General features: G+C 45.8%; 2 protein-coding genes across 5 annotated transcripts in view; one reads left to right on the top strand and one right to left on the bottom strand.

Annotated features, from left to right (window-relative positions):
* The window catches only part of RECQL5 (RecQ like helicase 5), a 37,239-nt gene extending 29,117 nt beyond the window's left edge, over nucleotides 1-8,122 (bottom strand). For 2 of the 3 annotated variants that reach the window (XM_032706358.1, XM_032706361.1), the window contains exons 1-8: nucleotides 8,020-8,122; nucleotides 7,538-7,668; nucleotides 6,244-6,365; nucleotides 5,310-5,828; nucleotides 4,263-4,368; nucleotides 3,514-3,625; nucleotides 1,194-1,356; nucleotides 758-840 (exon numbers count right to left, since the gene is read on the bottom strand). In XM_032706358.1, coding sequence (XP_032562249.1) covers nucleotides 758-840; nucleotides 1,194-1,356; nucleotides 3,514-3,625; nucleotides 4,263-4,368; nucleotides 5,310-5,828; nucleotides 6,244-6,365; nucleotides 7,538-7,658 — 1,226 coding nt within the window. In that variant the 5' untranslated portion in view covers nucleotides 7,659-7,668; nucleotides 8,020-8,122. Of the gene's footprint in view, nucleotides 1-757; nucleotides 841-1,193; nucleotides 1,357-3,513; nucleotides 3,626-4,262; nucleotides 4,369-5,309; nucleotides 5,829-6,243; nucleotides 6,366-7,537; nucleotides 7,669-7,798; nucleotides 7,935-8,019 lie in introns of those variants that run through there. The other variant, XM_032706359.1, reaches the window with a different exon arrangement.
* Nucleotides 8,123-8,282: 160 nt separating this feature from the next.
* Nucleotides 8,283-16,318, top strand: part of SAP30BP (SAP30 binding protein) — a 30,115-nt gene continuing 22,079 nt past the window's right edge. Inside the window, exons 1-3 of one of the 2 annotated variants that reach the window (XM_032706362.1) lie at nucleotides 8,283-8,429; nucleotides 8,609-8,718; nucleotides 11,647-11,694. In XM_032706362.1, coding sequence (XP_032562253.1) covers nucleotides 8,315-8,429; nucleotides 8,609-8,718; nucleotides 11,647-11,694 — 273 coding nt within the window. In that variant the 5' untranslated portion in view covers nucleotides 8,283-8,314. The remainder of the gene's footprint in view (nucleotides 8,430-8,608; nucleotides 8,719-11,646; nucleotides 11,695-16,318) is intronic. The other variant, XM_032706363.1, reaches the window with a different exon arrangement.

The raw sequence follows: 16,318 nt of genomic DNA, 5'->3' as shown, positions 1-16,318 counted from the left end.
CTGAAAAAGTTGTCCTAGACTCAGGTGTGAAAAGTGAAATGAAATGCAGAACTTGTAAGCAAGACACATGAAGACCATTTCCAGTTAATGAACACACACTGCTCTCTTCCTGACAAAATTAAAGCTTTGATGTCTTATCCAGCATAAAACAGCAATTAGTACAATTACAGCTTACAAGGCACGCACTAAACCTGAACAATGCACGCTGTGGTTGCTAGTCTGCATTTAGGTTGGGCATATCCATAATTTAAGCCTGTTTCTAAAACATTCTAAGCACCTGTAAGGTCAATGAGAATCACAGATACCCAGTACTTTGCAGGGTAGAGCCCCTGAGATTTACAGAAACATTAAATCTAAATGCTTCCATCCTATGCTGATTAGGCTGTCTGTGTGTCCCCTTAGGAGAGAGGTGATGCAGTGAAGGAGGAGAGAGTCAAAACAAAAGCAATTGCAACTAAGTCAACCCATCATCAAAGATAGAACATTGTAAAATACATCACCAGAGGAGTTATAGTTTAACATCCCCATGTCACTTGGTGAGGCTCCAAGACCAACATCTCACTTAACTCAGAGGTGGGAGTGATGAGAGAACTCTCAGGGACACCTTCCTCAGCCCAGACAGCAAAATATCAAGCAATTAATTCAGTATTTTTTTTCCTGGACATGCAGGATCAATCTCAACCATAACAGTTCCCTGGAAGGGACAGGGCATGGTTTCCCTAACATTAACATCAGTGTTTGAAAGAAGTGTACTCACCCCAGCTCCTCACAGAAGTTCACAATGGCATCAAAAGCTTTCATCACAGCTTTGTCAGATTCTTTTAAGGTGCCTTTTTTTTCCTGAAAGTAGATGGGAACAGGAACTATAGTCTTCAATTTAAATATAAACAGGTAAAGTAACTCTAGCAATGACCAAATCCAACCCTTCTGATCAATATGGCAAACAGGTACAGACACCTCCCTGTCTCTGCTCCAGATTTCTGCTCACCCACATCTCTCATACAGAGCTGGGTCTGGCAGCCCTTTCCCTTCCTGCTTCACTCCCTTCTGCTGTCCCTTGAAACAGGGCTCCAGAAGTTCTAGACCCAGAAAACCTCATTTCATCTTTGATTATTCAGAGGTTACTGCAGGGAAACCAGACTAGAGCAAAGGCTGAATATCTGGGCAGGTGGGTACTCTTCTGCAGCTCTCACCTGGATGTTGGAGAGCTCCTTCTTAATCAGGAAGCTGACTTGATCCCGGTCATTCCTTGAGTAATAGAGGCGGCAGCAGGATGGCTTCCCATCCCTCCCAGCTCTGCCAGACTCTTGGTAATACCCAGCCATTGACTTGGCAATATTCCAGTGGGCAACAAACCTGCACAGGATAAAACAGGAAACACGAGGCTGCAGGTTTCTCAAGAGCATTTCTCACGTTTGTAGTGTTTGTGGGCACCAACAGCAGTAAAAAGTAGGGCAGCAAAAGCATAAAAGACAGAGAGGATTTAGCACAGCAAGGGATTTTGCACACAGAAGTTTAAGTCCTCTTAACACACGGGGGAAAAAAATGCATCTGGACAACAGGTGAGCAGGATGACATGCCAAATGGATGGAAAAGAATGAGCACACGAATATCCCAAACATGCAAACAACTGTACAGCTATGAAGACTGAGAATAAAGGCATTGGATTAAGGAGTTTGGGAGATTTTACCATAAAACACAGCATTCATTAAAAAGGGGTTTTTTTGTGGAACACAATTTCACCATTACAAAACAAATTTTTAAATACCTGATTTTCAAAAGACACTTCTTTGCCAAAGTCTGCATGGGAAACTGTCTCACTGTGCTCACTTGCAGATGAAGGCACCTTTCCTAGCCAGCAAATATGACTATAGAATCATTACTACATTTTATGTAATCTCTGAAGGAAGGTTTTCAACACACCACTGCAAGACTGCTTTAAACCTGCCAGTACCTGACAATTCAGCAAGTCAGCTTATACCTGCTTTGAGAGGATTTTACAGAACAGTAACACTGCCAATTTTTTAAATACCAGTCTGCCTCAAAGCCAGCATGTCCCAAGGGCAGGTATGATGCATATGGGTGTAGCTGAAGATTAAATGACAAAAGCAAGCAAACATGTTTCTTCAAACACAAACACTCCAGGAACAGGCCAAGCAGGAACCATCAGAGCCCCACATATTTAATGCCCATCAGGAAGGTTACTGAAGAAATTGATAAATAATCTTAAGCAAAACTGAATTAACAGTGGAGAGAAGCAGATTCCATCCAAAAGAGGCACCACCTCTGTTTTCCCTTTTGCCCAAAAGAGTCACCTCCAGAAGTTGTCAGACCTGATCTTACTTGATAACATATGCACAAATACTCATAAATCTCCCAGCACAGAGCAGAGGCCAGGTAGCAGTGCCTTGTTAACTTTGGTATAATGTCCTTTAAACTATTTTAAAAACATAAATTACTATAGTCATTTTAACTCCATTCCTTGGAAACCAACCAGATTACAAGTGTGTTTCAGCTGTATTTCCCTCTCAATCAGCCATTGATCAATCTCTAACATTTCAGTTACTCTTTGCTTTTTTTAATGACGACTGAACAGGGCAGAGTGGCTTCAGCAGGTCCTTAACTCATGCTGCTGTCCTAGGAGACTTCTCATTTCTCTGTTGGGTGACATGCATCAAGGAGTGAGTAAAGTGGTCTGTCACTGTTTCCTGGCAGCAGTGACACAGACAGAGGGATGGCACAGTTGTGAACTGATGGGATTGTCTCAGCGATGTCCTGCCCCTCTCCCACAGTGTTCAAACTGCTTTATGTGGATTTTAGAGTAAAGATCAGGTCTGTTGTGGGTGTTGTCTGAGCTGCACCTGAATGATCCCCCCATGAAGTGATCCCAATACTCACTCAGCACAGCTATATTGCAGGGCAGGAATTCTAACACCGAGTCCTTGTGGTGACAGAAATCCCAGAGGAGCAGGAATTGAAACCATGTCCAAAGTTCTGGCCTTGGACTAGAGCTGTATTTTTATATGGTTATTGCCATTTGTGAACTGCTATTTTTTCCCCTTGCATTGCAAGAGGAGAGAGATCTCCAAAAAAAGGCTGGCTCTGACTACTTTAGTGGAGGGTGCATGAATTATTTTAAGTGATTTTCTTCCCACTGCTTTTTAACGGCAACTGTTTCACTAAGGGAAGTGAAAGAGGCAGCTGTGAGTGCCTTGAGATGGCTCTCTCTGAAACCCTGGGGGTGTGGCAGAACAAGCATTCCTCCAATTTTCTTAATTTTGGGGATGACTGGCAAAGAGGAGCTCTGCTGCCTTGTGTTTGATTTCTTTACAAAGCCCTTCCAGGTTTGTTTTTGCTGCTTCTAAGCTAAAACCTCCCAGCTCTGATTTTGTGGGTTTTAGCAAGTGTTCCTCAGGCATTTGAGTCAGGTGTATCAGTTAACAGACTGAGACTTTGCCTTCCCACTGCTCAGGTTTCAGTCTCTGGTGGTGCCCAACACTCAGCCTCACACACCTGACGTTTGCTTTGTCTACTCCCATTCCAAAGCTGATGGTTGCAACAATAACAGGGATCTTCTCCTCCATCCATTCATTCTGGATGGAAGTCCTGTCAGCTGGCTTGAGTCCTGGGAAGGGAAAGAGAGGGAAGGAATCAAAAACAGAAAGCCCCGAAAATAAAACAAAAAACCCAAACAAACAAACAAAACCCCCAAACACAAAAACAAAAAACCAAAAACAAAAAACAAAACCCCCAAAACAAAAAACAAAACCCCCAAAACAAAAAACAAAACCCCCAAAACAAAAAACAAAACCCCCAAAACAAAAAACAAAACCCCCAAAACAAAAAACAAACCCCCCAAAACAAAAAACAAACAGAAAGAAACGAGGATTTTCTCCTCCTCCATTCCCTCACTGCAAGCCTCACTAAAACTGACTGATGTACACACTCCTTTCTGCACAACTGGCCTGGCCTGTGACCAAGCAGAAGTCAGCAGCAGCTGTTTCTATTCCAAAGAGGAAAACTTAGCTCCCCTCCCCTGGGATAAAAGCAGTTGTTATATTTAGGCCATGCAAGATCCAAAAGTTCTGGAGAGAGGGGAATGCCATTCTGGTGAAGGCCCTGCACTTATCTCACAGACCTGACATGTGAGCATCAGACACAGTGCAGACCATGCCTAGAAAGCTCTTTTCTAGGCAGCCCCAACCCAGGCCTGAGAGGTGGCACAGTTCAGTTGTTCCAGCTCCTGAGAGATGCAGCAGTACCTGCGTGATAGGCCTTGGCTTTCACCCCTCGGCAGCTCAGTTCAATGGCCAGCTGGTCACACACATCCCTCATCCTGCAGTACACGATCCCACAGCCCGAGTACACCTGGAAACAAAGTCCATGACACTGTCTGAAGCCAATCAACAAAGCTGCAAATACAGTCCCAGGCAAGAAGTGTCTCACTCTGCTGTACAAATGCACTCAGGTGCAGAGGTTACAGCTGAGCTGCTGAGTTAGTCTGGGAATTAATGTTAGAGCAGGAAATTAAACACATTTCAAATGCTTCTGTTCACCCTCACCACACTGCAAGAGCAGAGCACAAGCAAACATACAATGATCACCCAGGGTGTGACAAACCAAGGTGGAAATGCTTGTCCCATGTTCCTAATTTATGTTGACTTAGAGCAACCCCTTTCTGAGGGCACAGAATCACAGAATCATTTAGGTTGGAGAAGACCAAGATCCTCAAGTCCAACCTTTGACTGATCACCACCTTGTCAACTAGACTAGAGCACTGAGTGCCATGTTCAGTCCTTTCTTGGGTACCTCCAGGGATGGTGACTCCACCACATACCCGGACAGTCTGTTCCAATGCCTGACAACCTTTTCCGTGAAGAAATTCTTCCTGGTTAATTTTTAAAATTAATTAATTTATTTAATTTTATCACATTAATGTTGTCTGCAAATGTGACACCACATCCCTCTTAGTGCTGATCTTCTCTTTGGCTGCCCTGTGTCTGCTGTCCTCTCCAGGCTACCTGGAGGGTGCTCAGTGGCCTGTTTTCTGGATGTCAGAAACCATGTAGAACATGGTTTCTCACCTCAGAAAGGATCACAACCTTCACATTCTACCTGTTTTAGAGGAACTAAAAAACATACATGAGCACTTTTAGAGGACTTAGAAAATATACATTATCACTTTCCTTCCTGGGACCTCCTCCTTCCCTGCCACAGACCTGGCAGGGCCGTACCAACCACTGGAATATCAGTGACCATTCAGACAGATTTTGTCCAGTTTAGCCTCCTTCCCTAAAGGTAAAACCTACCCCAGTGGTGTCCTTCACTTCGAGCGCCTTCAGACAGAAATCCTTCAAGTTGGCGTAAGGATCAGCCAAGAGCTCTTTGAACTGCACATCATAGAACAAGTTGGATCTGAAGCAAGGAGTCTTAAACGTGGAAAGTGGCTGCTTTAGCTTGAGAGCTGCCACGATGTCCTCCTGGACCTGCCTGGTGGCAGTGGCAGTCAGGGCAACACAGGGCGTGCCGGGGATGCGGGTGCGCAGAGCGCCCAGGCGCAGGTAGTCGGGTCGGAAATCGTGTCCCCACTGGGACACACAATGAGCCTCATCTATGATCAGGTAGGACAGGAGGTTCCTGGACACCAGAGAGTTCAGTGTTGGCTGGAAGGAAGAGGCAGCTGCCATCTCTGGGGTGATGTACAGGAGCTTTACTTGGGGCTTCTCACTTGCTAAGTCAGCCAGGATGGTCTTCTTCTCCTGGGCAGACAGTTTGGAGTTCAGAGAGCAGGCTTTGATCTTCAGAGCCAGCAGGTGATCCACTTGATCCTAGAGCAAATACAAAACTAAAACTAAATGAAAAGCAAGTGGAAATAAAGAAAGACACCAGCACCAAGAAAGATCCATCTTTTGGTCCATTTGAGTTACTCTGCTATGCTACTTCTCTCTAACACCCAGGAGGTGACAGACAAGTGGAGAAAAGGGAGGAAGGCTGAGTTATAAAAGCCATCATGTTATTATTAAAGAAAAAACCCATCCTTTTAGAGAACTGTAAAGCATCATACCAGAGATACTCTGCTCTCCTCGCTTATCACCAGGGTAAGGAAAACACACTGAGACATCAAGAGCATCCAGAGGCAGGTGAATTGCAGACTCATGAGCAGAAAGACAAGAGGCAGCCGTGCTTCCAGTCTCCCAAACCCCTTCCCTGGCTGCTTTTCCACAGCTAACAGGAGACAGTTACCTGAATCAGTGCAATCAGAGGTGAAATGACAATGGTGATGCCCACTGCCAGAACTGCAGGAAGCTGGTAGCACAGGGATTTCCCTGCCCCTGTGGGCATGCACACAAAGACATCCTTCTCACCTGCAAAAACAACAGGAGAAAGCTCAAGGCCACTGAGTGGTGGGGAGTTCCCGGGGCTCAGAGTGGAGGGGTTGGACAGAAGGGCTTGTAGTGTGTGAGAACAGAATGTGTGTGCATGTACTGTGTGGCATAATCAACAAAAGACACTCCATTTTAGGTTCTAAAAGCACAGCAATACTTTGCATGCCTGCAGTGCTTTCCTTCAAAGAGTCTCTGATTGCTTTGCAAACATTTAGAAACAGCTGTACAAAAGTGCCAGAAGTTACACAGAAACCAAGATAAAGAGAAGTTAAACGAGTTATTCGTGCTGAATCTCTTCCAGAGGAGCTGCTTCCATTCATTTTTACAGACCTTCAGTTACCAGATTACCAGCCCCATGACAGACCTTTACAAATCCTCTTCCCAGAAAGGTCCCTCATACAAAGGGTTTGGAAATCTCAACCACACAGATAATCTCACACACTGAGCAACTGTCACTGCACTGACCAGCACCAACCTGAGGGCAGGGAGGTGCCAGTGACACCATGTTAACAGGCAGGGACACCCTGCACACAGAACTCTGCTGTTGGCTGCTCTGTTGTCAACAGCAAATGGTGATCAGTGAAAACTGCGATTATACCCTGAGTTGGGCACTTTTCTGATTCACACTGTAAGAGCTGCTGGGGAAGCTGGCAGCTTGTCTGTGTGAGCTGCCTGTCCCACCCCCAGCAGGGTGTTGGGAGGTACATTAACACCAGCAAAACCACATTTCTGACAATGGCCTCGTGGTTCAGAGAACAGAGATCAACCATGTCAGGACATCAAGTCTTCTACTGGTATTGTCTCTAACATGAGGGCACTTTTACTCTGAAAAGGTATAAATGTAAAGAGTTTTGACCTCATCTGACCATGAACGTGCTGGCAGGTGCACCTTAAGTTTCCTATTTCCTGGTTGATGCAACAGTGATGTTAAGAAACCAATGAAAGGAGAAGAGGCAGAGCTTGTGCACAGCACGTGCTCGTGTTCCTGTGCCACCAAAACCACATCAGAGCAGAGGAGGGCTTGGAGGGCCAGGTGATCCTGCTTAGATTAGTTTCCTCACAACAAGCACAATCCCAGCTCCTGCAGTGTCACCCCTACGGGAAGAAGGACAAGCAGCCGTGTTCCACAGCTCTCCGATGCCAGGCCTCACCTCTCGCCACAGTCATGGTCGCGCTCTCCTGCAGGGGAGTCTTGAAGGACTCGAACCCGAAGACCTTCCGCAGTGTTTTCCTCACCCTGCCCTCCAGGCCCGAGGGAGCCTCCCTGCTCATCCTGGGGACTCTGCGAGAGGAACCAGAGCTCGTCCGAGCGCTGCCACCTTTCCCTGCCCCGTCCCACCGCCGCCTGCACCGCCTCCCCCGGGGCTGCCCCGCCACGCTCCCCCCTTCTCTGGGGCCTCCGGGGTGCTCACCCAGGCCCCTCACTGAAGGGTACCCCAATATAGTTTGCTCTGAGACCCCACGGGGCACGGGTCGGGCACAGCAGAGCGGGGGTGACTCGCTGCCCCCCAAACCCGCCTGCATCCGACACGGGGGGGAAGGCGGGTCTTTCCCACCCACCCCCTTCACAGGGGCTGTGCCCTTCTCCCCGGTCCCACCCCCGCCCCGTCCCAGCCCCGCTCCGCACGCTCACACTCGCTCACAACCCGGCAGGTGCTGTCGCGGCGCCACAAGATGACGTCAAGAGCTTCTCTTAAAAGACCCGCACCCACAACAACCAGCCCGCGCCCCTTTTATTCCCCCCCCCCCCTCCTCCCCTAAAGCCCCCGCTCCGCCTCGATGAGCGATTTCTCCCCCTGCCCGTGAGCGCGGAGCCTGCCCGGTGCCCCCGGAGCCCGGTGCGGGCGGAAGAAGGGCGGTGTTGCCATGGCGACCGCCCCTCGCGTCATCGCGGCGCGCCGGAAGCGCCCCCGCGGGCGGGGCGGAAGATGGCGGCGGCGAAGCGCAGCGTCCTGTCCTCGCTGGCGGTTTACGCCGAGGACTCGGACCCGGAGTCGGACAGCGAGGCCGGCACGGCGGGGAGCGACGGGGGAGCGCCTGCGGGTGAGGGCGGGCAGTGGGCAGGGGGCCCAGGGCAGCTGGCGGGCCAGGGCGCCAGGGTTCCCCCCGCGCGCGGCCCACCTCGGCCCGGCGCCTTCCCCATTGTGGGGGGAAGGCCCCACTCGCCGCCGCTCGCTGCCACCTCCCCTTTCGCCTCGTGATTTACCTTTCTTCTTCTTCAGGTGAGAAAGGAGGCCTGGTCTCAGTTGGGTACGGAGAAGATGACTTCACCCGCGTGGATGGGGACGAGGAAGGGTACGAAGAGGAGGACGATGAGAACAGCAGGCAGTCAGTAAGTACCTCCCGTGATCCCTCGCACACGTTGCAGAGGCTTTACTCTCTCTCCAAAAAAAAAAAAAAAAAACCCTGAGTAGTGACCTGTGATGGAACCCGGAATATGTGACTCCTGGTGTGGGTTTCAGCACTTTCCAAATGCTCCTGTCCACGTTGTTTTCAAGTGCAAAGCATTTGCCTTGGAGCCCCTCTGCAGCTTGGCACAGCTCGTGTTGCTCGTGACTGTGTTGGTGTCGTTTGACTCTTTTGTGGGAAAAAGGCTGTTACAGCCACACCAAATAGAAATTATTCCTTAAGCATAGTTGGCACATATGAAAACCTTTCAAGAGGACCACACTGTCAGCTGGTGGATTAAAAAGAATAAAGTTCTGCGGTGTCTTAAGTTATTATTCTGTGCATAACTCAGTCCACTCACTGCATCAGGTTACCTTGGTGTGAGTGTCCTGTGTCCATGTGAGTGGCTTTTGTCTGTCTCAGGTGCATGGCACGTGTCTGGCATCACCTGAACACTGGGATAACTAATGTGTGGTGAGACAGGGCATGGACTCACACCCTGGGGGTGCAGCTGTAACACACGAAAGGATCTGTAGTTCTGTCTTCTGTCTGTGTGAGAGAAACAAGAAGTTTGGGGGGGAAAGGGGGAATTTGTCTGCTTTTTTTCTCACCAAACTTTTTCTTACCACTAGAAGTTTTATCTTGTTCCTGTTCTAGTTCTTTCTTCTACCCATAGTAAAAAAGCTCAGGGGTGTTTCTACAACCTTTCCTCACTGAGCTCTACTCTGTGTATGTTAGATCAGACCCTGAGGAGACACTCACTGTTCCTGCCATCTGTTTGCCCAAGGAGCAGACAAGAAATTTGTCAGTGTCTTGTTCTTGCTTTTAGTTTTGTTCTGTTGCCCCTGGCATCTGGCTTAGCAAAGCACTGAAGCTTCTTTACTGCTTTAGGGATTCTTCTTTTTATATCCAGCACTCGTAGAACCTCCTTCACTGAGGTCTCTTTAGTTCAAAGAAAGCCCTGGGTGTGATGAACTGTGTTTAGTGAGCACTGTAAATGGCTTATATGTGGAGTAGCTTTGTTACGCACACAGTTTTTAGTGCAGGTTGCAGCTGTGCCATCATCTGGGAGGTGTAGGTTGCTGTTCAAGTGATGACAATCCATTAGTCACTCTGGTGTCAGCCATGGAACTGTGGTTACACTGCAGGTTACACGGGGTACTTTCTGTCCAGCTTTGTTGCAGAAGAGCAATGCCTGGGTTTTTTTGCATTAAATATTCTCTGAGCAGAATTGAAAACTTCCTTGCCATTGCTGTGCCAGTGGCTCATATTGGTTATGAGTTGTCTTTAGAAAGCAGGATGAGTTGGACTCAGGTTGGGTTTTGATCTAAACTCAGTGCTTATTTTATCAACCTTAATAGTGACTGAAAAGCCTTTTTTTTTCCAAAAGCAGTTCTCAGTGCTTCTGCTTTGTTTGTTAATGTTGTTTTAGTGATACCCCCTGCTAGGTTAGGAGAGCTGTTTCAGTTACCTGTCCACAACATGAATCATTCAACCCATTATTGCTTTGATGAAAATTACTTTTACCAGTATAATGTAGGTGGGACTGTGGAGGGAATTGAAACCTCACTTGTGATAAACACCAAGTTACTTAGTACTACAGTTCTTTTCTAGTTACAGACTCACTGTAATTAAACTTTGACAGTTAAGACTGAATTATTGTCCAATGTGCATCTTTCAGAAAGAAGCTGAAGAGTAACTGAAGTGAAGGAGTTTGGTGTCTCACTTTTGTGGCAGAGGCATCTTAACTCAGGCAATTAAAACTTATTGACATTATTGTGTGGTCAGTCTCTAGCCTGCCTTGGGAGAACTTTCTTGTGTACTAACACTCTGAGGTGGTTTCTTATAAACTCTTCCTTTCACTTGCATTTATTATTTGTTTCTTTGTTTTCCTTTTGAAGCTGAAACACCAAGTTCTTGTTTTAGGGCCAACGTTGAAATCTGTGGCAAAGTTTCAAGGAAAAAACATTCTGCTGAGTTGTTTGAACACGAAAAACAATTTCTGCTCCTCGAACTTCTTTTGAACCCAGAGTATGTATTTGTCTAGAAAGGCAGGTGCCTGTAGGATCCCCAGTGAGGGAGCTCCCAGAGCAGTGGGACAGCAAGGGGACCAAACCTGGAGCTTACTTCTCACGTGGTGTAGATTTTCACATGAGGCTGTGTTCAGTGTTTTAAGCTCTCACAGGGCAGAAATTTGCCCAGTTCTTTGTTTCATTTCTGGCTAGAAAAAAAAAAAAATGGAGTCTGTTCCCTAAAACACTGCAGTTTGTCAGTAGCTCCCTTCTGTGGAGGTTCATGTCATCAGCAAGCGAGGCCACGGGAGCTCCACGCTCACAAGGAAGATGTGGTGTCTGCTGGATCACCAGATCCTTGGACCTTGGTGCTCTCCAAGCCTGCATGTGTGGTTTGGTGGCAGGCCAGCCATGTGTCCTGTGTGTGTTGCTGATGCTTGAGAGTATCACAGGTCTTGCAAATGCTGCTTTTTCTGTGGGTACTGCTGAACTGGAACACCACCAAAAGCCCGTCTGCCACTGGAAGGAATCAGAGTTACCAAATGACAAATGCTTTTTTTTCCCCAGTTCTGTTGCTTCCTGTTGTCTAGTTCTGAGCATTCTGGAGCTGCATGAGTTTTGCAGGGGACATCTGCTACTCAGTGATGTTTTTGCCTACAAACTCCCCTCAAACCAAACAAACACTTCTTCCTTTGACTGTAGGACTTGTTCGCTGGTCACGAGTGGGTGGGGTAAAACTGCCTTCCCTGGAAAGGGGCTTGGACTTCTGCTGGGCTGCTGAACACGAGCCCTTTGCTGTAAGTGCAGTTACTTGCCAGGCCTGCTCTTTAAGCTTAATCCTGTAAATTCTTGTCTTGTAGGAAGATGACGATTCAGAGACTGAAAAACCTGAGGCTGGTGACCTAAAGGTATTTGAAAGTGTGGTGGTGTGGTGGGGGGGAAGTTCAGTACAAGAGGAATAGTTCTTAACAGCATGGCTTGGTGTTTGTTTGTGACCTGTAGATAGTTCCACACTTTGCTTTTGTAGCTTTAACATGATTTTTTGACTTTAGTTCTGGCTTCTGCCAAAGGTAGTTAACAGACTGATCATAAGCAAGTTCTGCATTCATGAATTTAGTCCTCTCGTGCACTAGATCTGAGGTAGGTTGTCTGACAGCAGCTCAGCTGTCTTGCAGTGATCTGGGAGATGTAGCATTCAGTACAGAGCTTACAGAATTCTGTTATGAGCAGTTTTAGTTGGAATATTTCATTTAGAACAACTTAATGAATAATTAATCTTATGCTCTTAGAAGTCATAAAATATATCAAAATCAATTCAGTTGTCTCTGTCCTTAACTCTGTTCTTCTCAATGAAGCAGTTTTGTAAAGGTTGTATTTAAAATTTTAAGAAATGAAATAAGATCCCCAGGTGATAGCTATCAAAAATAGTTGAAATCATCTTTGCCTTGGGTTTACACCCTATTTCTGCTGAGCAGCAGGTGTTTAACAGCACACAGGAACATAGGTCAGGCTAAAAGCTGGAAGACAAAAGACCAAATCCATATGAAACTTTATAGAGTGCTTAAATTTTTATGTGAGCTCAATACAAGCAGTCTTGTGGGATACTGAGTGATTAACAATTGCAAGGGCATTTATTTTATCCAGCAGCTTCCTCAAGGATGCAGACAGTCTCTAAACTCTGCTACAAAAGCCAGAGGACTGTGCTGCAAAGTGAAATTCTGTAGAGCATTTAATTTACCACAGAGCTTTGATAGGATAAAATCAAGGCAAATGAATATGTTTAGCTGTTCTACTTGAGTTAGTTTTATAGCAGCACCTTCTTCCAGGTTTCTGCAGTTGAAAATCTTGGCAGCTGCACTGCAGCTGGTAAAGTCTCAGTGTGTGAAATATCACCAGTGCCTTTGGCATCCATTGGAAATGGAATGCACTGTTCCCCTTCCTGTGGCAAGAAAAATTTTTTTTTTTTTTTTTGGAAAACAGGAAAAGGTAATCTCCCACTTTTATCCTTTTTCTACTTCAATATTTTTGGCCCTTGTAAACATGCTAGCAAGATGTTTCTGTAAAAACTGCTGGATTCAGATGTGTGCTGTGAAAGAAAAATACAGGTTTTCCTTAAAAGATAAATTTGCTGTACATCACCACAACCTCTTGTTGTAGGGCCCTGTAGCAAGAGTCTCATTTCACTTTTAAAGAAGTGCTGTAGGACTTCAGGGCAATGGAGAATAGATCTGGCAGAGGGAGAAAGAATGAAATTGGGACTGTAGTAGCTCTTGTCTGAATGATGATGCATTTCAGAAATCTTACCACTGAATTGGGTGGCTACTGCTTTAATATCTTGCTGTCATTTCATGTTGGCTTTTTAAAAAAGCCTCTTGGTTTCAGTGAGTTGTATGTGCTGCTGTCCAGGTGCATTTTGTGCTTCTGGAGAAGAGCTCCACGTGGCCACAGAGCAGCATTTCAGCTTCAGTGGGCAAGCAAAGAAACACTGGGGAAAAAAAAAGGCATTTGATGTGTTGGGCAGACTCTGCAAGAACTGAAAATGTAAATTAAATTTAATAAATAAGTAAAAATAAATAAAAAGAAAGGTAAAATGTAATTTCTGCCATCCCAGCATGGTGTGAAAGGTGAGGATTTGAGAAGAGTAGCAGGGAGGCAAATCTGAACTGAGTCTGAAACTCAGCAGTTTCAGACTTCCATATCATCCTTAATAGATGTCTTCATACATAAGTAAAAAAGGGAATTGTCTCCTCTGGCCTTTTGGGGTATTTTTTTTTTGAATTCTAGCTAAACAGGCAGCTGGCACTTGGGGAGAGGTGGCTGTAGCAGAGCAGGTGTGGGTGTGTGAGGCATTCCAGGGACACTGGTGGAGTTGCACCAGCCATGCTGTTAAGAAATTCACTTGGGATGGGGAGGGAGATGGAACATCTTTGTAAAATCGGTTTTACTTGGAGCAGTTGCAAATGTTTCCTATCCCCTTTTTCCACCAAGTGGCAGTGTTCTCCTCGGTCTTCCTCGCTGCTTTGAGCTTGCGATATCTATGACAACTTGCAAGTGTTGTAGTTACTGTAAATCCAAAGTGCAGCAAAAAGTGAGGCCCTTGGTTATAACTTGCTGGCACTTTTGGGTAACTTTGTTTTGTCCCAGCAGAGTGCTGTAGCTGTGATTGCTCTTATCAGTTTCATGGAGACATCAGAGATCTGGAAACATGTTCAAATAGATATCCCAGGCCCTTAATATGTGGTTAGGGCTTTTCCAGGGTCTGAATCCTTTAAAATGCATGAATGAGAAAAAACCTTTGCAGTTCATCAGTTAATTGTAGTCATTTCAAGCCCTGAATACACATTCAGCCTTTTTTTTTTTCTGGTGTTTTGCTTCTTTGTACATAATGTACATATTGTGAATGAGCAACTTTGAGATTATATCAGGAATAATTGACCAGGACACTTGATCCAGGTTGTGTGGAGGAGTTCCCCTGTTGCTGGTGGATCCTCTGATTTGGCCTCATCCTGCACTTGGATGGTACCAGACACAAAACCTCCAGAAGGTCCAGTTGGTGTCAGTTGTGGGTATAGACTGAGGACACAGAAAGTGGGGAATGATATAAAAACTGTTTGGTAAAGTGATGATGGGAAGAGTGGAATTTGTAGCCTGTCTCAAAAAAACCCCACTGGGAAGATACTTTTACCCCTCCTGTGGAGTTTGTTTATCTCAGTTTTTTATCTTGATTCCAGGGTGTTTGCCCTTATTGGCCTCGGTGAAGGTGCATCTGTCTGTCTGTACAGCCCTTGTTCCTCTCCAGAGGGAAAGCCAATAAAAAGGGCTACTTGGGGCTGCAGCTTTCCTGTGGGTTATTTTTTTGCCAAGGAGCAAGTCATTATAAGACTTTTAAATTCCAGCATTGTGATGTCAGACTGCTGTTTTCTGTCTGCTCTCGGTGAGATGGTGGAGAATTTTCTATGCACCTGTTTGGGGGAAGGTGTGTGCCAGGAATAGGAGAATATTTGAGCTTCATCAGTCATCTGAAAGCATTATTCCAGAGCAGACTTCTGGAATTCACAATTCACTGTTACTGAGCATCTGTGAATTATTCCCAAACCTTGTGTGCTTGCAGCAAAAAGCAGAATTCTCCTCTTTAAGCAGCAAATTCAGATATATTGCATCCTGTATCTGCATTTTGAAGTGCTGCAGGCACTCATGGAAGACTGGAGATTCAAATCTAGGTAGAACTTAATTGCTCTTCCAAAATTCACTCTGGATGGATGTGCTCAGGCTCTGGGACAGGACGTGTTTGTTAATGATCAGGATCCCTTTAGGGTTCCCTGCTTTTACCTGAGCAGTCACCAATTGTAAATAAGCATCTGCCTTAAAAGCACTTCAGAAACAAAGCCTTCTGCTTAGAAGAGAAAAAACCCCATCAACAGAAGCTGTTGGCAAAGGCATGGTGTTCAAAAGATGGAATCCCACAGCCTGGATGAGTTTTGTGTCCTTTCCCCAGATGATGGAGCTGTGGGTACGGAATGAAGGATGTTGTGGAAGTGGATCTGAAGTTTGGTGTTCTGCTGGCAGTGCTGGTTTGGAATGAGGAGGGTTAACAGGCTGTGCAGCCAGTGCAGGTTGTTTGGGCTCTGGCCAGCAGCTGGCTCTGGTTACAGCCCTGATGCAGTAACAAGATACAAGCCTTCAGAGCTCACTAAGTGGACCAGCCCTGCAGGAAGAAGGAAAATCAACCTTAAACAAAACACTGACCTTGTGCTCCAAGCCTCACCTGAGGGGTTCTGTGCTTCACATTGTAGGGCTGGATGAATAGCAGGTTGCAAGTGTTGATCAAGGCCAGAGCCCAGCCCTGCAGCTTTGGCTCCTGGAGCTTTCACAGAGGGAAATCATTAACTCTTGAGCCTTGATTGTGGTATCAGGACCAGCCAGTGCAGGAAAACTAAGAAATTTGCCACTCCCTTGGCAAGTGAATGCCTGACACATGGCAGCAGTTTTTCAAAGCAGGTGGCTACTTTGATGTTTTCCATTTCTGGTTTTGTTTTAAGGGTCCCCTCTGCATCCTTGAGGCAACCAAACTGGGATCTAGCAGAAGGCTGTCAAATTTTCTAAGCATGTCTGAGTACCACCTCTTGATAAGCATCAACTCTTTATTATGCTTGGCTTTTATTGATCCAGCATACCTGTAAAGTAATTTTACTGTGTTATGATGTGTAGGTGTGTACTAATACTTAGAGGCTTTTGACTGCAGTGGTTTTATTTTATCTTGCCTGCCCATTAGCCTGTTTGTTTAAATACCAAAATTATCTTGATTTAAAATAAAAGTGGTAAGTGCTAAGAACCAGTAAATGGGTGTGTGTGCAGTAATGTAATCCATGAAATTAAGTCCTATTTTGATAAGGCATATTAATTTTTTCTGAATTCAACATACATTTGTCAAGCCAGGTTCTCAAAAAATGCTTGAGCCTACTCATTAACTTTCATCTCAGGTATAATTATTTTGCTCCAAAGAAGGGGAAAAGTATGCTTGGGAAAGGTTGT

Source organism: Chiroxiphia lanceolata, chromosome 19 (assembly GCF_009829145.1).
Source record: "Chiroxiphia lanceolata isolate bChiLan1 chromosome 19, bChiLan1.pri, whole genome shotgun sequence".
NCBI classification, from domain to species: Eukaryota; Metazoa; Chordata; class Aves; order Passeriformes; family Pipridae; genus Chiroxiphia; species Chiroxiphia lanceolata.
Note: the sequence above shows the minus strand (reverse complement) of the source record. Positions and strands in the feature narration are given on the sequence as shown.